This window comes from Leishmania major, chromosome 34 (genome assembly GCF_000002725.2).
Source record: "Leishmania major strain Friedlin complete genome, chromosome 34".
Classification (NCBI taxonomy): Eukaryota; Euglenozoa; class Kinetoplastea; order Trypanosomatida; family Trypanosomatidae; genus Leishmania; species Leishmania major.
The window spans coordinates 44,117-63,710 of record NC_007286.2 but is presented as its reverse complement, the minus strand read 5'-3'; the positions used below and the strand labels follow the sequence as shown (position 1 = coordinate 63,710).

Below are 19,594 nucleotides of genomic sequence, written 5' to 3'. Positions count from 1 at the left end.
GGGGTACACAGGTGATGCACGGGACATTGTGTCGAGTCCGTGTGTACGTCACCCCTCCCACACCTCGACGTTGTACCGATTCTTGTTCTGTGGGCGGTGGGTGGGAGATGAATCAGAGAAGGAGAGGTGGGGTGGGCGCCTTTGGGGGAACAGTCTCCCACAAACACACGCATCCAGCAGATGTCCACCCCACGCAGCGCCGCCTCCCTCTGCATCATCTCCGATCCACCCCCTCCCCTCCCCAGCCCTTCACAAAGGTGCCACCTTCATGCGCCCGAGTACGCCGTCGCAGTAAGGAGAACGATGTGAGGGCGCTGAGAGTAAGGAATAGAGGGAGGTGGGGGCACCTACAAGCAGGCTCTGTGCTTACGAAGCCCGTTCCGAGGAACACCGGGCTCACGATGGCATCGGTACTTTGTTGCGCGACCGAGGCAACGACGTGAAGAGAGCGAAACGCAGTAGACGGGGGGGGGAGAACAAGACAAGGCAACACTCAAGCATGGAAACTTGAAGAACTGAGAAGAGAAGACGTGCAGCGGGTGCGCATATCGATAGCGAGAGGAGGGAGAGAGCAACGCAACGCAACACAACACACACGCACACACAAACTCGAAAAGGAAGCATTAAAAATCTGAAAAAAAACCCAAACATCAAGTCGTCTCTATCAGCACCCCGCCACCCATCACCCCCGCCCCCTTCGCGAACACACAACACACGCACACTGGCAGACCGACAGGAACGAGGAGGAAGGGAGGGAGTGAAGCTCGCACACTTGTGCGCGGGTGCAGGGGAGACGAAGGAGGAGGACCTGGAGAGAAGCGGCATATTAGCGAGCGAGAGTCGAGACGTTAACGAGAGAGCACAGAGTTGTAACATGTGGTGGCGCGGAGAGAGAGAGAGAGGGGGGGGGGGGGGAGGACAAGGCAGGGGTTCGTAGAAGCGTGCGAGCAAACTTAGGGGAGGGGGAGGGGGGGAAGAGAAAAAGGAAGGAAAGAGAAAGGCAGAGGGTCGCATCTGTGAGAGATGGATCCGCTCGACTTGTGAGCTGCGTCGAATGGCAGACAGTGGCGTGAGACAAGAGAAAACAGCAGCCACATGACATCAGCACAATGCACATCAACTCAAAACACAAACGCCCCAAAACGCCCACGTGAAACGAGACCTTGCCGAGATACAGAAGTGAAGATTGCCGCACCGGTTCCGGAAGACGTCGGAGCGCACGTCTTCGCTGCTGCTTTCTCCCTCGCCACGTTACCCGCTCCCTCTCTTTCGCGAGTGAGATCCGCAGGTCGCACCTCTCCATCTCACACGCGTCTTTTTTGTTTAATTTTATGTTTGAATTTAAGCCCCTCGTGATCCACACGAGCGGAACGTGTGGGGTTACCGTGTGATCTCCCATACGGAAAACGATCCACCCACAGACAAGCGCGAAAGGGAGTCATACACAACGGGCGCACACACGCGCTACCACGTAACACACACACCACACACACACGCACACACGCACGAAAAATGAAAAAGCAGCGTAGGAGAAATTAAGCAAAAAGAGCGAGAGCAGCAGAACGAAAGCAGAGGCGCGCGTGGCCGCAGCCCAATACCTGGAGCGCGCACCGTGACGCGTGTGCGCCTCTGCAGAACCTCAGCTGACGCTTCGTTTCTTCAATTTCATGCGTGTGCCACTGCGTTGGTAAGCTGTGTGAGTCTGTGCGTGCGCTTGTGCTCGCCCGAGAAGGGGGAGGGGGCTGCCGTTGTAACAGGGTGCGACCCCCTCACCTCCAATCTTTCGCTACCACCTGCTTACATGCATAAGCACCGCGTTGATTGAGCGCGTTGGACAACGAAAACGCAAAATAAACTTGAGAAAAACGAAAACCCGCGCAGCGGAAACACGCGTACCAAATAGGAGGAGCTGAAAAAGTGAAAGCACGCATAGTAGAGGTGAAAAAAAGACACGTACAGCACACAGCACACATTTGCGGGGAGAAGCGGCACACACGTACATGAGTAGACATCCCACGAGGGGCGGTCAAGCGAAGAGAGCAACAACGAAAACAAGCAAGAAAAAAAGGCGATAGACAGGGCGACTCGACGGCGATGAGTGAAAAAATGTGGCCAACCGAGGAGACACGAGGCTATCCACGACGATGGACACCACCAGCGCTATCATCCGCCAGCGAACCTCCCCATCGTCCGAGACCCAAAAAGTCACGTGAAGGCTGAAAAGGAACCAACAGAGCTGCTTGCACGTTGACGCAGACACACGCAAAGTAAACCGAGGCACCACTGCAATCCGTGCGTACACGCCGCGCACGCACACGCGGACAGACACAGACAATGAAAACAAAGGAAAGCGCAACGCTTCACTCAGAGAAAAACAAAGCAAGAAGGAGGAGGAGGAGAAAGTGGGGTGCTGCGAACCCCGCGACTGATGCTGCTGCTGCTGCTGCTGCTGCTGCATCAAGCAGAGGCGTGTCGTTCGCGTTGTGGTCTCCCCCCCCCCCACACACACACACAAACTTTTTTTTTCCGAAGGGACGAGGGGGTGTCGCTGCACACCACATGTGCGCAACACGCGCCTGCACTCTTCTGCCTCTTAACAGAAAGAGGAGGTGCTGGTGACGACCAAGTAGAGAAGCTCTGCGGCAGCGACGGCTCCGTGTACGCCCCGGCTCATGTGCAACACAAGAAGCGAGAACAGCGAACAACAAACAAAAAAAAGACGGGAAGAGAAAGCGGTGTGCGGTCATCGGTGCTCATCAAGCCAGGAGAAACAGTAGCCGAGAAACACGACAAAGGGATGATGCTGAAGAGCAAGCAGGCACTTTCGAGAGGAGCGCGGCCACACCGCAACGAGCAAGAAAAACGTGTCGGGGGAGGGTGGGAGGGAGGGAGGGGGACGACATCTATGTCGCTCGGCACCGTCTGCCCGTCACGTCCTTGCTCCCATACCCCCACACACCCACTTCTCATCTGCACATAAACCGGGAGAGAGAGGCGCACCTGACGGAGGAAGGGGATACAGAGGGAAGGAGAGAGCTATTCAACAGGAGCGACAGGTCTCGTTTCCAGCACACGCACACACGCAAGGGGCTGTGTGAAAGGAAGAGGGAAAAAGGGGGTGGTAGTGGTGGTGGGGGGGGGACGAGCAACCACAGACGCCAGAGGAGAGCAAAGAAAGCGTTCAAGTGTGCCAAAAGGCAAAGCAAACAACACAAAATAGGGAAGAGGCCAACAAAACAAAAAACAAAACAGAAACAAAACTCACGTAAGGCAGTAAAAGACAGGGAGGAGGAGGGGGCCAGTGAACAGAACAGCGCTGCGGGGCACACGTGCCTTCACGCGTAACTCCTTCGCTTGATTTCAATGCTGTCCTCCTGTTGCAGGGAAAAACGTCGCTGGCGTTGCTGCAGCGTCATCGTCTTGCTCGTCGTACGCTGGGTATCGACGGATCTGTTAACTGAGTTGCGCTGCTGTACCACCGAGGGTCGATGCAATATGGTATTGCGCTGCTGTGCCGCTGAAGGTCGATGCAATATGGTATTGCGATGCCTCTCCATGGAGACGCAGGAGAGGCGGTTATTTTGGTTGAACTCTTCACTTGAATGGCTGTCTTTCTCATGGGTCCCTGACGCGAAGGCAGTGACGCTGCGGGACGCAGACCCTGTTTCGAACGGCGCTGATGATGTCGTGATGCGAGGCAACATCTCTGTGACGCTGCCGCCCCACTGGGCTGCAGGCGAAATATCCCAGAAGGCTTCAAAAGGGTCATCCGTCGTGTCAGGAGCAAGGGCGGCGGCAACGCCTTCTTCTGCTTCCGTGTCTTTGGATGAGCAGACGCGGGGAAGAGTGGCGCTGGCGGCTCGATGTGCCGCATCCTCTTCGCTCGCCTGGGTCATCGAAAGGTTAGCGTGGAGCCCCGCATCGTCCACCGCGAAGAACGACGAGAGCGACGCCTCATTCGAGCTGGGCAGTGGGCAGCGATAGCTGCGCCGCGCGGGCGAGACGAGACGATCACTGAGTGATTCGTGATTACTGTTTACGGAGGGCACAGCGGCGGGCGGCGGCGACGCAACCGCGGCATTGCGCGATCGCATGTCGTTGCTCGTTCTCACAGGAAGCTGCTCGGACCCGGCTGAAGTTGCTAGACGATGGCGCGAGAGTCGACTCTGCATCGGCTCAGTCCCCGTAATGCAGCCAAACCCCGGTGAGAGAGGTGCACTGGGTGAGATGGATAGCGGTGTCAACGAGTGGAGTATCGGAGACCGCAACAGCGAATACTGCTCCAACGACTCCGACGGCAAGCGCGAGGACGGGGCTGGCGTGGCGCCGGCACCCCTCGCCGCCCCCGTCTGCGGTGCCCTGATGCTTGGTGGTGTCGTAAGAGAAACCTCGAAGACAGGCGAGCCGGTGAATTTCGTCGCAAAAGGCTCCGGCGACTGCACGGGGTAAACCGACACGAAAACCTTGGGCGCCGGCAAGAGGCTCACGGAGTGGTTGGGGGAGTACATGGCGCCGCAGCTGTGCGGCGTGTCTTCGGCGTCGTCGCCTTCAGCCCCGGCGCTGATGAGGGATTGGCCCGGCGTACCCATGAAGGAGGGTGGCGTGCCTTGTGCCGCCGCCGAGACGCTCTGCTGCGACCAGCCCGACGAAAAGAGGAGTGGTGACTGCAGACCTGTTTGCGGGGATATAGTGCTAACTTTAGACGTTGTGTCCACGTCGAATGCGATACCGTCGCGTAGAGTGCCCGACTGCCAAGCCTTTGAAGTGAGGGGGCAGAAGACTGCTAGAACAGAGCCAGATGGCTGCGGAGAAAAGGGCGGAGATGCGTCACCGCGGCCGCTCATCAGCACGGCGGCACGCGAGAGGCCACTGCTGCTGCCGCTCGCAGCACCATCTTCAGCAACGGAGGCTGGCCTGCCTCGTGGAGCCTCAGAGTCGAAGGATGCAAGCGTTCCTATCAACGCTGCTCCGTTGCCGGTTACACTGTTGCTGAAAGGAAGCTTGCTGGACGGCACGGTGCTGTTTGTGTGCGACATGGCATGCATGCACAGTGCAGGGAACTTTGGCGACGGCGGGACAGATGAAAAGGTGGGGCTCGATACAGATGGCGCTGCCCTGTCGACTTTTGCGTACTGCGGGTGGCATGGCGGGGATGCGGCATAGCGAGGCAGCGAGTCACAGGAGCTGCACGATCTATTGTGACGTGTCTTTCGCTGTTCGCCAAAGAACGGCGACGACATGACGACACACGCCGCGGAAGACGAATACGTGTGCTAACGGAAACTGTGCGTACCGGGTCCGATGGTGACGCCGACAGAGACACAGCGATGGGGGAGGGGGAGGGGGCAGTGGAACTAGTTTGGCAAAAGAACTCGTGAAGACAGCACGTAGACAACGCGTAGGGGGAGGGGGGAGGGGCTGCGCACGGTGCACTGGAAAGAAGCACACAGGAAAGTAAGCGAGGACGGAGGGAAAAGAACGAGGGGTGAAGAGAGTCGACACGTCCGAGTAACAGGACACTGACCTGCACGTCTGGCGCCGATGGCGCACATTCATTCTCGTCACAGCACGATGAGCACGGGGAAGAGGCAAACGTGCGCAACGAAGGAGCAGGAATGCAGGGGTGGAGAGCAGGGATGCGCCATGCCTCGTGGCGTAGAACGCAGTAGACGCTCTCCGCTTCTCGCCTCCGCATAGTTCGTTTTTTAGCAGACGCGCAGAACCCTGTCCGTGCGGCTCCTCCCTGCTCTCGAGGGGCGCATTGTCTGCGAGTCGAGGGACACACATACACATTTCATTTGGTTGCTGCTGCTCAAGAGTCACGATACCCTTTTCGCTGTACATCGCCGTTGCACCACAACCGATGCAAGAGAGAGAGAGAGAGGGAGGGAGTCGGAGACAGAGGGACGGGGCCGTACGGGGGAGAAAACACAGCGGCGGCACTGATCTCGCGCTTTCCGATGCCGCCGTCAGCGGAGCGCAAATTATTTGTGAATTACAGCCATTACACAACGTCACATGCGAAGTCGAGGCATCGCAACCACGCAGTAGCAGCGGCAGACGGCAGAAGGACGGATGGCAGGAGAGTCACCCCACAAGAGGCAGGCGCCTCGTAGGAAGGGGAGATGTCAGGGATCCTCGGAATGGCGCACACATTGCCCACTGGCCACGAATTCATGGCTTACTTTTTGCGATTCTTACGCTTGCCAGAGGCCCTGCGCTTGCCGTGGCCCTTGCGTGAGTGCTTGCGGATCTTGCGAATCTTCTCCAGCTCCTTCATCATGCGCATCCGAGGTTTCGTCTTTGCGGGGCCCTTCGTCTGTTGCCGCAGGCGGTGAAGCTCCTGCCGGACGACAAGAGGGAGGTCATCGAAGTCGTTGGAGGGCAGCGCCTTTGTGGACACGGCACCGCCTTTGCAGGTGCTTGCTGCGTCACCGCTGGAGGTGCTAAAGAGCGGCTTCACGTCGACCGTCACGTACTCGCTCTCCAGCTCGCTGGAGGAGGACGGGCCGACAGGGAGGTGCGTGTCGGCGGCGATGCCTGCCTCTTGGCCCAGCATAGCGCCGGGCATCGCGTGCGCGCTGTGCGAAAGAGTCGCCAGCCGCTTTTCACGCCGGCGTCTCTGCGATGCCTCCGCCGCGAACGAGCGCTTGGCGGCGTCGGTGGCCACCTCCGGATCGTCGACGCTTATCCACGGCATGTCGGCGTCTTCCGCCCCGTTCTCCGCGCTCTGGCTACTATAGCCGTCCTCTCCCCCTCTCTCCTCGTCCTCCTCGTCGTCGGCAAACATGTCGTCCTGTTGCCTTGGTAGGCGGTACGTATAGTCAGGTAAAATTGGCACACGAGCGTAGTTGTTGTACGCCCGTCGCGCCTCCTCGCGCTGCTCTCGCCGGGTCTTGGCACTGTCCTTGCGCTGCTTGCGCTTCGCATCCACGAAAGCCTGCACACGTCGTTCGTTCTTCTTCTTGTGCAGCGTAAGCAGATAGTCCCTGCGCGAGGAATCGTCGAACGTGAGTGCCTTGGGTCGCGGCGTGCACGTCGGGGCATCTCTGACTGTCTTGCCGTTCTTCTTGGCCAGCATGCGCTTGTAGTTCTCTAGGCGGTCTGACTTGAAGCCTTTGCGCACCTTTTTGTTGCCGCCGGCGGCGGTGTCGGCGCCAGTGTCGAGGTATTTCACCATGGTCGCTTCTCCGCCACAGCCGCAACGAGGAGGGGAGGATATCCAAAAGCAGCAGTGAAGTGTGCGTGCATGCACAAGAGAGAAGGGCGGGAATGATGTACGTAATTTCTGTGCTCCGTGTGTGCACGCAGGGCGGCACGGACGTACACGTCGCCGAGTAAGGAGAGAGGAGATGCGGGAGAGCGAGCGAGAAGAAGGTGGGCAATCGTGTCATCGTCGGTGGCAGCCCCGTCACTTCTCCGTCAGTCCTTCCACACCTTCGCATGCCCTACCCGGTCTCCCTGGCGATGGCGAATATTGCGTATCGAGTGGAGGGGGAGGGGCATAGAGGGAGGGGGAGGAGACGTTAGCAGCCGGCACGGCAGCACACCTCATCACCACCGCCATGGTGCCACCACGAAGCATGAGCGATGTACCGCGACGTGCGGCGTGCGCATCGCCCCTGATCCCTCACTTGAAGCTGAAAGGAGAGAGAGTGTGTGTGTGGGGGGGGGGCTGGCGTGTGGAAGAGCAAAAACACAACGGCTCACCGTGCCCGGAGAAGAATTCTCTGTCAGCAGGATTACGTGAGACCACAGGCTGCGGCATCTGTCACCACGCGGTGGTGCTTTAATACCTTGCGTGAGCTACCCCACACTCTCCCAAAGCGTTCGCCAACACCATCTTCGGTTGTGTCGCATGGTTGAACAGCCACCGTGACAGTAACCGCGGCAGCATATGCCCGCTTCCCTTCGCCCTTTTCGCCGCACCACCACTGCCATCAAGAGCCCGCTTTTCACGGCGGCTGAGGCTCCGCGGCGTTTGCGAGCTGCGTGCCACGTACGGCAGTCCTTCGGCACCCTCCCCCCGCCCTGGGTTTTCGGATGCGAGTGCCATCGCAGCGCCTTGTGCCATGTAGGCATCGCACTGTGGGTAGGACAGCCCCGTAACGCGGAGGCCATATTTGGCGCGGGATCGGCGATGGCTGGGGCTGCTGCGGGGCGTGTGCACGCAGTGCGGCAATCTCAGCTCGTACCTCTCGCAAGATCAAGCAGCATTCCTGAGCTGACACAACTTCGCTGGCCAGCTTCTTGCACGCCGCAGAGGAGACGCTGATGAGAATCCCCACGCTGTCTTCGGTGTGCTGGAGCTCCGAGTTCGGGGCTCGTGGAAGGCGACGTGCGACTGGGACTTCCTAAGCGCCTTAAGCTCGCTCCAAGACGAGCGGGCAGTTCTCGCCGCTCGTGTTTCCCTCCACCCACCAGGTAGAGCAAACCCTGAAGCGCCTCTCGCAGGTGCCTCCTGTGCTCGCCCCTTTTCGAGCTGCGCAGTGCGCGCGTCGGGAAGACCTACGTCATTTCTCAGGAAGTGTGTATGATGCTTGCGTTGGGGTGCAGCAACGCGACCCATCGGAGTCTTCCTGATGGGGGTCCCCCAATGATACCTCTGTGATGCCGCACGGATTAAAGGCGATGCAGTCCGCACATCAAACGCGGCGACCGACAGAGCACAGGCGTTTGCTATTCAAGCCGACGAGTTCACACACAAGCGGGAAACGCGTGCATGTTGGCACTACAGCGCCATCGTGACCGGCCCGGCATGCGTGTGTGTGTGGGGAACGCCAGCGTGGCGTACACAATGTGGTGTGTCAGCTGGCCAGTTGTGCAGATGTCGGCCAATGATGAGCTTTCCCTTTCAGGGGAGGGCTGTGCTCATCTCACCGACCAACTGCGCGAAAGAAGAAGAAGGGGTAGAAGAGAGGCGTGATACGCCATCACTATTTCTCGCGTACACCTATACCCGTGGTACAAGTCAATGCGATGGCGTTGTGTGGTAGGGCGGGGTGGGAGAGAGGTGAGCGAGCGAAGAAGAAAAGGCAGACAAGCAGCTCACTCCCTCTCTTCCTCACATCCTCTCTCTCTCTCTACCTCTCTCAACGGTGCACGTCGGAACAACTAAAGCGAAAGCAACGGAAAACATGTGAGGGCGAGGAAATCAAACGAAATGGAACAACGGAGGGCGGCACCGGTGCGCGTGTGGGGGGCATGCATTCGCAGCTCAATTATCCTGTGAGAGGTGCAACTTCACAGCAAGGTCGACCCCCTTGCGGAACTCGGCGCTGAGTGCAGGAACGCACGCGTCCAGCAACTGCTGCTCGTAGGCATTCAGCTTCGGCATCGGCAGCACACGCTCTACGCCGTGTGTGCCAAGTTCCACTGCACATCCAAAGAAGCGAGAATGTGGCTGCTGCATGTCACTTTCCACAAGAGCGTACTCGACAATGCCCCTGTCACCACGAAGAGCCTTGAGCATCGAGATTGACCATTCCGAGGCCGCGTACGCCATGGACAGCGTCGCCGAGCCCGCACCATCCTTGGCCTTCACCACCTCATCACCACCAAACTGGATGCGGTGCGTCAGCTGCCGCACCTGCTCCTCCGACAGCGACGGGAAGCCCGAGAGCAACGGCACAATCGTCTCACCGCTGTGGCCGCCAATAACAGGGACGTCAACGTCGTACGGGCTGGCACCGAGCGCCTCCGCGACGAAGGTGCGGGCACGGACAACGTCGAGTGTGGTGACACCAAAGAGGCGCGCAGGATCGTACACGCCGACCTTCTTCAGCGCCTCAGCAGCCACTGGCACAGTGCTGTTGACGGGGTTCGTGATAATGCCAACAATTGCCTTCGGTGCGTGCGTGCCAACGGCGATGGCGAGATCTCGGACAATGCTGGCGTTGGTGTGCAAGAGGTCGTCGCGCGTCATCCCCGGTTTGCGGGGGATGCCAGCCACCACCAGCACGAGGTCCGCTCCCTTCACGGCTTTCTCCAGCTCACCTGAGGAAAACCCGATCACCTCTGCTGGTGATGGAATGTGGGAGAGGTCCGCAGCCACGCCTGGTCCGCCGCGAATGTCATAGAGCGAAAGACTCGTCACGAGAGGGCTGCACTTTAGGAGGAGCGACAAGGGCTGGCCGATGCCGCCAGCCGCTCCCAGGACGGCAACGCGGAACAGCCGAGTCGCAGAGGAACGCATGACTCTCGATGACGAGGGGGTACTTGGTGGCACTAGCGCAGTAGAACCCGCTCGCAGGCAAAGGTAGTGCCTGCGTCTTTGTGGAAGATGGGTAGCGGCACCGAACGCAGTTGGGTATGCACGCCGCCCTTCGCGTAGAGAGCCTGTAGCCCACTTCCTCTCCCGTAAGAGCACCTCTGGAGACACCGGAGTGAGTGTATGGGCGCTTGCACGTCGTGAGACTGGGAAATCGAGGCAGAGGAAAGGCGGGGCGTGTGTGTGTGTGTGTGTGTGTGTGGGTGGGTGGGTGGGTGGGGGGGGGAATCGGTTGCGTTACGCCAGAGACCGCTTGTAGGTGAGAAACACGTTCGCAACGGTCAGCGATACGAGCACTGCTCCCTCGGTGCCTTTGTGTCGTTGGCTGTATGCGCGTGAAGATCCTGTCGCGGAGAGATGGCCCCACACCAAGGGAGAGAGGCAGAAGGACATGTGCAGAAGAGAAAGTCTAAGAGTGCGAAACAGCAAACATCAGAAAAAACCGGACTGCTCCACGAAACGGCTCACACTGCACCGGGGGACTCCAGAGCCGCGCCGCCCTAGCAGGAGTAGTAAGGAAAGGAGCGGTGAGCAACATATGCATCGGTGCGGATGAACTCTCCCGAAGTCTCGCCTTTGTGCGTACCATGGCGTACCCACGATTTTCCTCTGTTGCCCTCCACGCTTACCATTGCGATTGACTGACACGAGTGCCCAGCTCTCCCTATTTCTACGCCGCTTTCGTGTTGGCTGCTCTCGGCGGGATGCTCCACATGAACTTTTCTTCGCCGGCTTACTCGTTCTTTCGCCACATGTGCTTGATTGTGTTGCAGAACTCAGCTTACTTGGAAGAGCACGCGCGCGCCTGTGTGTAGCATGACGTCTGCACCATTGTGGTTTCAAATATCGTGTTGCTCTCGATCGAAGTGGAGCACTTTCAGCATCGAGGGAGAGATGGAGGGAAGGCGAAAAAGCAGAACAAAAGGGGGCGAGAGAGAGAGAGAGATTGATGTCAAAATAGAAGCATGATGCACTGCAATACATGCTCCCCACTCGGCCTAACGGGCGCGGGCCCTGTTTCCGTGGAAGGGCATACCAATCTCGTATCCCTCCGCTCGCGCTCTCGATACCTCTAGCAATGTCAATGCCATCCATAAGAACTCTGTTGTTTTCAAGGCATCATCGGGTAAGACTGCCCGCAAATAGCTGGACTAACCATTTACCCCCTTTCCCGTCGCACAGGGGATCCCTGTCGTGGTGGGTAAGCAAGAGGGGGGAGGGGAGGGGATGCAAACGAGTAAAATGACTCGATTCCTCGAAGTCTCAGACGACAGGAACATAATGGCGGTAAAGAGAAGACAGATGGCAGGTGAAGCATGTCATCAGAGTGGCGGAGAGCACGTTGACACACTCCCTCATTACCACGTCGTTTTGCGGATATCCCTCCCCCTCCTCCGTTCTTGCCGCAGGCACTCGAAGCACCACACATAAACACACGTAAGCGTGCCCATGCAGGCGTGTGTACCTCTCTCTCTCACTCTCTCTCTCTCTCTCTGTGTGTGTGTGTGTGCTCAAGTGCGAGCGACGTGGATGCCTGCAGAGAGAGAGAGAGAGGCGAGGACAGTAACACCAACAACCAATTCGGGCTTGTGTGCGCAGAGAAAGGTAGCGAGGGAGAGGCGTGCTGGAAACTGCGGGTTGAGGAAAACGAGGAGGGAGTGGGGGAAGGACGTCAAGGGCACACGCGTACACGCGAAATGGAGAGAAGACAAAAGACTATTCCTCAAGCGGAGACGAAGGGATTCGCTGAGTACCGTCCCAGCGAGGGTAGCGCTCCCACACACACACACACACACATGGACGTACACAGGAGAAAAGAGAACAAGCGCAAAAAAGGCCGGCTGGTTGTGTGTAAGCAGGGAGGGGGTGGGGGAGGGGCACCGAGGGAGGTGCGACCGATTCGGATACCGAGCGTCCGAGTACGTCAGTCGCAGTCGTCCTACACTTCTCTAGAGCTGTCGCGCACCCATTGACGACAGAACCACACACGCACACATCCGTTCCTTCTGTCTTGTCGTTTTCGTTGCTATTGGTGCGGTCCCGAGCATGCACTGGCGTGCTTGTGCGATTTGAGAGGGGCTGGGAAGAGGAAGGGAGCAGCAAGGAGGAGAGAGGGCCATGCGGCACGTGTTCATGCTCTATCACGCACCTCACGTGGTGCCTCCAATTCTTCTAAGGCGAGGCGGTCGAGGGTGTCGAGGTGGCCGCGTTTTCCGCCACGAATGCCAATCCTTTGCGGATGTTCTTCTCCAGGTCCGGGAGGCAGCGGTCCAGCTGCTCCTCTTCATACTCGTTCAGCGGAGGCAGTGGCAGCACCCGCTCGATTCCCTCCTTGCATACCTCCACGGTGCTACCGAAGAAGCGGCACTTGTCAGCAAACAGCGGGCTTTCGACAAAAGAGCACTGCAATAAAGTCTTCTCGCCGTCCATCGCACGCAGCACCCCGTCCGCCCACTCGGCAGCCGCAAACGCCATCGACAGCGACGAAGACCCACGGCCCTCCTTCGCCTTCACCACCTCGTCGCCACCCACGCGTACGCGATGCGTCAGGTACTCCACCTGCTCTTGCCTCAACTCCACTCCAGAGTGCGAGAAAAGAGGAACTATGGTTTGCCCGCTGTGCCCGCCAATGACGGGCACGTCCAGCATCTCCGGGTCCTGACCAGTAAAATCGCCCAGCATCTTGCGTGCCCGCATCATGTTCAGCGAGATGATACCAAAGAGCTTGCGAGGGTCATACACTCCAGCCCGCTGCAGCGTCTCTGCGGCGACAGGCACCATGCTATTCAGTGGATTGCTAATAATGGCTAAAACGGATTTAGGGGCGTACCTCGCCACCGCCGCGCTCAGCTCGTTCACAGTCAGAGCATTTGTGTTGAAGAGGTCATCGTGGGTCATGCCGGGTCGGCGGGGCATGCCAGCCGACATCAGAACGAGATCTGCTCCATCTAGAGCCTTGTGAATCCACTTTGTCGGGTACCCCGTTACCTTGACCTTGCGTGGAAAATGGGAGAGGTCGACGGCGACGCCGCGCGGCTGCACAATGTCGTAGAGTGCCAGCTCACTGACTCGCTTGTTCTGTACGAGCGCCAGAGCGAGCGGCTGGCCGATGGCCCCGCTGGCGCCCAAGACGGTGACTTTGAAGCGACTTAAGGTCGATGGTTTCATCGGCTGTGGCGACGTGGTGCGATGGGCAAGTGGAGAAGGCTAAGGAAAAGAAAAGAGGGGAAGATGAAGCGCACGCGTTGTCCCCGGCGACAAAGAACAGTAGCGTGGCAGGTCGGCAACAGAAAAAGAGCAGAAGAGAGACAGTGAGGCCGCAGGCAAACGTGTCCGATGGCCGGCAGCGGTGGAAGCGCGGACGCTGTCCCCACGTAAAGTCCCGCATGACCTCGTTGAGAAACCCTCGTCGTGAGATCTTCGAATGGGCTTTGCACCCAAGCCGCACGGCTCACGCGTCATCGCGCAAGGCACGAGGCGCCAGCGAATCGGCAACGAAGCAAGCAAATGTGCACTCATGCCGTGCTGGCTACCACGACCAGGCAGGCCACCATCACGGCTAGCTCTGCCCGCACACATGTAGAAGAGCACGGGCGTAGAGCAGGGGGAGGGGGAGGGGGACACGCAGACGGTTCTATATATATATATATATATATATGTATACATGATGTATGCCATTGCGAATCATCATGGCCTTCCAGGTTGCGGTTTCTGCACCTTCTCCTATGCGATTGACTCTCCAGAGAACGAGACAACCCCACGCACGCACACCCCGTGTTGAGTCACAAGAAGGTGCTGACGTACCCGATATAGTCGAACAACGAAGCAAGGAGGGCAGGAAAACACTCAAGCACACAGCGCACAATGCCATACGCTTTCACTACTACTTTTCCAACGCACTTGCTCGGTGCCGTTTAGTCAGGAGCACCGGTGGCGACGCGTCCATATAAACGGCGGGTGCAAGGGGTCCTGTGGACTAGGGTCAGAAGCTGTGCGGTGGTGGAGGTCATCGGCGAGGACAGGAGATGTTCAACACGCCAGACGCGAAGATGATAACTACAAAGCACAGAGCGCTTGTGTACTAATGTGCAAGAACATAATAGGAAAGAGTGATCGAAATACGCCGACGGATAGCTCGCAGAGAGCGAGACAGACAGATAGTGAGAACAGGGAGCGGTGGCGGCTGAGAAGACGACAAGGGGGAAGGGCGGCCACGCAGCAAGCAGAAGAGCACACGACGCAGTCTGTGTGTCGTCTGTCGCACAGGTCATTGTCGATCCCCTTTTACTTCTCTTCGCGGTGCGTTGTTTTTTTTTGTGTGTGTGTGTTTGGTATACAGCCTCAACACAAGAAAACAAGAAAATAAAAATATAGCCGCGCACGCGAACCTCAGCAAGCACAAACACACACAAGCGAAAGCAGGAGTGTCTTGCAACCAATCGACCAGGCACAAGAATGGGAAACGAAGACATCAGCGGGGGTAAGTCAGTGCGGAAATAGGCGCTAGCGATACAGGCGATGGAGGGACACGCCCCCCTCCCCCCACCCACACGCAAAAAGAAGGAAGCGTGAGAGGAAGAAAGAAAACAAGAGGGAGAAGGTGTAACCCGCCGTGCACCATTGTCACGGCACGTACAGCTGCTCTCGTGCAGAGGCACACTGTGCCTAAGTGAGGGCGGGGGATACAGTACACGGCTGCGCTGGATCTGTGCGCCGTGACCGGCACAAGCACCGAGGTGAGAACCCTTGCGAAGCGCTCGGCACCAGACCCCCACGTGCTTCCCCTCATCATTGACGTCGCTCTCTATCCACATGCGGCAAACTGTGGTGAGGAACAGCACTTGATGAAGCACCGCACATTCGTGAGACATGCGTGCGTGTCTGTTTTCACCGGTGCAGACGCCAAAAGAGAGAGAGAGAGCGAGAGAGAGGGAAAGGCGAGGGCGAGGGGGGCCGCTGGCACTTGCACATTCTTATATGTGTGCATTGATCACCTCCCCGACTCCTACCCTCCTGCCAACACGCACGTGTGCACCGTGCGCACAAACGCGTCTGCCGCAGGCAAACGAGTGCATGTAAACACACACACACACACGCGCGCGCTCACATTGGGCACAGCACAGCTCCCTTGTGCTTCGGGGGATGGGGGAGACAATTACATGTCGAAGTGCGCAGCTCTGCGCATCGCAGCACGGGTACGTCTCCGACTTCCGCTGAAAGAGCCTGCTGATTCTTCTTGCCTTTCTCCTTCTTGCACAAAGTCACTGGCTCGTATTGCTTCGACTTTCAGTCTCCCTGCGTGGGGCTTCTCCAACCTCTTGTCTCCCACGCAGCTGATCGACCATACTCCCGTTTCATCGCTCACTCTCGCACTCTCCCTCTGCGCCCCCGCGCTGCGGCCGCCTTATTCAGAGGTGACAGACAAGATAATGTGGCGGCAGCGAAGGCGTGGGGAGGAAGAAAAATGGGAGGGACAATGAGACGGTTCAGGGACTCGCCTATAGCCATTCTATGGAGGGATGATCAAAACAAAGAAAGAGGGGGGGGGAAGAGATCATGCCCGCATCACAAGTGCTTCCGCATAAAACATGCTGAAGCACAGGCGCTTACACCGATAGACGGAGGCAGCGGCAAACACCTGTGTGCTTCCGAAGGAAAGCATCTTCTTAGCGCTCTCTTGGATGGCTATGCACAGTGCTCATGAGGTGTGGAGCAAGCATTTATCTTCATCCGTTTTCCGCCGCCGGCCTGTCACACGTCTACACCGACTCCTTCGCATCAGCGTCGTGGCGACATCTGTGCGCGAGTCTTTCCAAAGCGTTGCGCGTGCGTGTGTGTGTGTGTGTGTGTGGCAGACACTTTGCGTTGCACTCCGGCTCTCCCCCAACGGATGAACGAACGACAACTCAACAACAAATCGAAAGCGCTTGGTGAGGAGATGACCGGTGCCCGCACGCAGGCACGCACACGAATGGAGAGAGAGAGAGAGAGAGACACCCAAACAGCACATAGGCACAGGAGCTGCACACACACACACACACATATATATATATATATATATGTCTGTGTGTGTATCGGTATACGCCGAGGAGAGAAAAGAAGGAGCTACAAAGTCCTCGGGGGAGGAGAGACAGGAGTGGGAGTGGGAGTGGGAGTGGGGGGGGGGGCGAGGAAGCGGTGCAGGAAGGCGCGCACGAGGCTGTCTCCGCGGCGCACATAGTTGCTCGACGTCAGTCCAAGTGGAGTGAGAACAGGAGGGAGGGAGCACGTTGGCGCACGAGGGCGGGAGGGGGAGGGTTAGAGGGCGGTAGAGGAGTGGCAGCGGCATGGCCCGGCGCTGAGCGGGGGAGCAACCAAACGCCAAAAAGGGCCGCATCAACGTCACCGCATCATTGCAGTTGTGTGCCTGCAAAACGCCGTCGCATCGTCGGATAGCTGCGAGGCAGCCGTCGAGCTTACTTGTTGCTGAACGCGATGCCCTTCGTGATGTTGCTCTGCAGACCCTCCAAGCACTTGGCCATCAGCTTCTCTTCGTATGCGTTCAGCATCGGCACAGGGTAGATCTTTTCCACACCACTGTTGCCCAGCAACACCGGAGAGCTGAAGAAGGCGCACGACGGCTCCACGGTGCTCTGCACGTACGTGCACACCACGACACCCTTCTCGCCACTGAGGGCGCGCAGCACCGCCGTCGTCCACTCGTTGCCTGCGAACGCCATGGACAGCGTCGCCGAGCCCGCACCATCCTTGGCCTTCACCACCTCATCACCACCAAACTGGATGCGGTGCGTCAGCTGCCGCACCTGCTCCTCCGACAGCGACGGGAAGCCCGAGAGCAACGGCACAATCGTCTCACCGCTGTGGCCGCCAATAACAGGGACGTCAACGTCGTACGGGCTGGCACCGAGCGCCTCCGCGACGAAGGTGCGGGCACGGACAACGTCGAGTGTGGTGACACCAAAGAGGCGCGCAGGATCGTACACGCCGACCTTCTTCAGCGCCTCAGCAGCCACTGGCACAGTGCTGTTGACGGGGTTCGTGATAATGCCAACAATTGCCTTCGGTGCGTGCGTGCCAACGGCGATGGCGAGATCTCGGACAATGCTGGCGTTGGTGTTAAAGAGGTCGTCGCGCGTCATCCCCGGTTTGCGGGGGATGCCAGCGGGGATCACCACAACGTCAGCGTTCTCGACAGCTCTTGAGAGCTCATCCTTCGTGTACCCAGTCACCTTCGCTGGAGCGCAGATGTGGGAGAGGTCCGCAGCCACGCCTGGTCCACCCTTGACATCGTACAGCTTCAGCTCCTTCACGTACTTGTTATTTTTGAGGAGGAGCGACAAGGGCTGGCCGATGCCACCGGCAGCACCGAGCACAGCGACACGGAAGAAGCACCCCTGAGAACGGCGCATTATGAAGGGTCACAAAAATAGGTGTGGGGATGAAGGTATATGTGTTCAGAGTGGGTAGGCGAGGTAGATTGTACGGTACAAGGAGGACTGCGATGTCGTTGCGGTGGTGAACTGTGTTTTCACTTAAGCTCTCGAGAGAAACCTGTAGAGGCGGAGGAGCACAGGTGAAAGCGGAGAGAAAGGTTCGATCGGCAGAGAGAGAGAGAGAGTTGTGTGTTGGCCGCGTCGTGCGGATGCGATTAGGCTTATGATACGTCATGCCCCCCCCCTGGTGTGCGCACCTGCGCCTTGTCTACGGCGCTATGACGGTCTGAGCGCCGCAACCCCTTGCACCAAACAAGCGTCGTGGAGCCGCAGGTAGCACACACCGGAACGTACTCTCGTATAGATGGAGAAGGGGGGATGCAGAGACGATCATCAACGTAACGGTTTCGCGTCTGTCAGAGAGCCAAGACCGGGCACGCAGCAACGGGGCTTCTCGATGAAGGATTTATCAAGAACAGCAACACTCCGCCCTGCTCCCTTCAGCCGTGCGCGTTCTGTGAGGCTTGTGAAAAAAAAAATACAAAGAGAGGCATACACGCTCAACAGCAATCGTGGGCTTCGAGCGGGAACAGCGGGGGTGGAGACGACCTCACAATAGACGGCCAGAGCCGCTTACCGAGCCCCACTCGTCCTCTCGCGTCCGCCGCCGCTTACCGAGCCCCACTCGTCCTCTCGCGTCCGCCGCCGCTTCTTCGGCAGGCACACTCAGGGCTGTCAAAACTGCGTGGCAGCCTCGATCCCTGCCTGCACATCCCTCATCAACTCGGGCACTGCTGTCTCAATGAGCTCGTGCTCATAGGACGTCAGTGCACCCATGGGAAAAACGCGTTGTACACCCTCACGACCCAACTCCACTCGTGAGCTGAAGAACGGCGTCTCGGACCGCATCGTGGACTCCACGAGAGCACACTCGACGATTCCGACATCGCCGCGAAGCGCTTTGAGCAGAGACGTGGAGAAGTCGCAGGCGGCGTAAGCGAGGCCGAGAGCCACCGGCGGTGCAACCTCCGTGCTCAATGCGTCGTGCGAGTCCGCACCCACTGCGGCCTCAAAAAGTACCCCGTAGCTCTGCACCTCGCCAGATATGCGAACGATGTCATCAAGAGGGATACGAAGCCCAGTCTGGGCAATCAGCGGACACGCCGTCACGCCGCCGCACCCTCCCACGACGGGCACGTTCACGTCGTATGGGTTCATGTGCAGCGTCCCTGCCACCAGCTTCCGAGTCCGTATCACGTCCAGCGTGGTGACGCCGAACAGCTTGCGGGGGTCAAACTTTCCAGACGCCTTCAGAAGCTCTGCGCAGAACGGGGTCAGGGCGTTCACCGGACTCGACACGACAGCCACGTTTCCCGTTGTGTCAGAGGACGCGACCGCGGCCATGACGCGGCGCATCGTCGGGGCGGCTGCTTTGAGGGCTATGTCTCTGTCTTCGCGTAGAAGGTCGAAGCTGCTGCCGAAACACACAAGGATAAGCTGTGCATCGCGCAGCAACGCCGGCCACTGCCCCTCGTCGGTAGCGTAATGTACTTTCGGCAATGTGTCTATGTGAGAGAGGTCTGCCGCGATGCCGGAGCCTGGCACGTCGTCGTCAGCGGCGGTGTTGCAGCACACAAGCTCCTCTACGTGCGGGTTCATCTTGAGTAGGAGCGACAGCGGCTGGCCCACCGCATTGCTGCAGCCGAAGAGCACCACCTTGCCCTTCTTCAGAGCCGTCAGAGAGCGGCGAAAGAGGAGGCCCATTTCAAAGTGTGCCAGGTCTGTGTGTGTTCGTGTGTCTGTGTACGCACAGTGAGTTCTGTGCGCGGCTTCTCTTTTTCTTTCCCTTCGGCGTCCGCGTGGAAGTCGCTGCCCAGGCAACCCGGACAAC

General features: G+C 58.6%; 6 protein-coding genes across 6 annotated transcripts; all 6 read right to left on the bottom strand.

Annotated features, from left to right (window-relative positions):
• Nucleotides 1–3,335: 3,335 nt before the first annotated feature.
• LMJF_34_0175 (hypothetical protein) lies at nt 3,336–5,240 on the bottom strand (the record flags this gene model as incomplete). Its single annotated transcript, XM_003722348.1, has 1 exon — nt 3,336–5,240. The coding sequence occupies one exon, from the start codon at nt 5,238–5,240 to the stop codon at nt 3,336–3,338; it is 1,905 nt and encodes a 634-aa protein (XP_003722396.1).
• A 941-nt stretch (nt 5,241–6,181) lies between these two features.
• On the bottom strand, nt 6,182–7,180 carry LMJF_34_0170 (conserved hypothetical protein; the record flags this gene model as incomplete). The annotated part of the gene is made up of 1 exon (XM_001686055.1): nt 6,182–7,180. One exon carries the CDS (start codon nt 7,178–7,180, stop codon nt 6,182–6,184), a length of 999 nt encoding a protein of 332 aa, XP_001686107.1.
• A 2,037-nt stretch (nt 7,181–9,217) lies between these two features.
• mMDH (mitochondrial malate dehydrogenase) lies at nt 9,218–10,195 on the bottom strand (the record flags this gene model as incomplete). Its single annotated transcript, XM_001686054.1, has 1 exon — nt 9,218–10,195. One exon carries the CDS (start codon nt 10,193–10,195, stop codon nt 9,218–9,220), a length of 978 nt encoding a protein of 325 aa, XP_001686106.1.
• A 2,247-nt stretch (nt 10,196–12,442) lies between these two features.
• On the bottom strand, nt 12,443–13,438 carry LMJF_34_0150 (putative malate dehydrogenase; the record flags this gene model as incomplete). The annotated part of the gene is made up of 1 exon (XM_001686053.1): nt 12,443–13,438. The coding sequence occupies one exon, from the start codon at nt 13,436–13,438 to the stop codon at nt 12,443–12,445; it is 996 nt and encodes a 331-aa protein (XP_001686105.1).
• A 3,287-nt stretch (nt 13,439–16,725) lies between these two features.
• Nucleotides 16,726–17,679, bottom strand: LMJF_34_0140 (malate dehydrogenase; the record flags this gene model as incomplete). The annotated part of the gene is made up of 1 exon (XM_001686052.1): nt 16,726–17,679. The coding sequence occupies one exon, from the start codon at nt 17,677–17,679 to the stop codon at nt 16,726–16,728; it is 954 nt and encodes a 317-aa protein (XP_001686104.1).
• A 759-nt stretch (nt 17,680–18,438) lies between these two features.
• LMJF_34_0130 (putative malate dehydrogenase) lies at nt 18,439–19,467 on the bottom strand (the record flags this gene model as incomplete). Its single annotated transcript, XM_001686051.1, has 1 exon — nt 18,439–19,467. The coding sequence occupies one exon, from the start codon at nt 19,465–19,467 to the stop codon at nt 18,439–18,441; it is 1,029 nt and encodes a 342-aa protein (XP_001686103.1).
• Nucleotides 19,468–19,594: the final 127 nt, after the last annotated feature.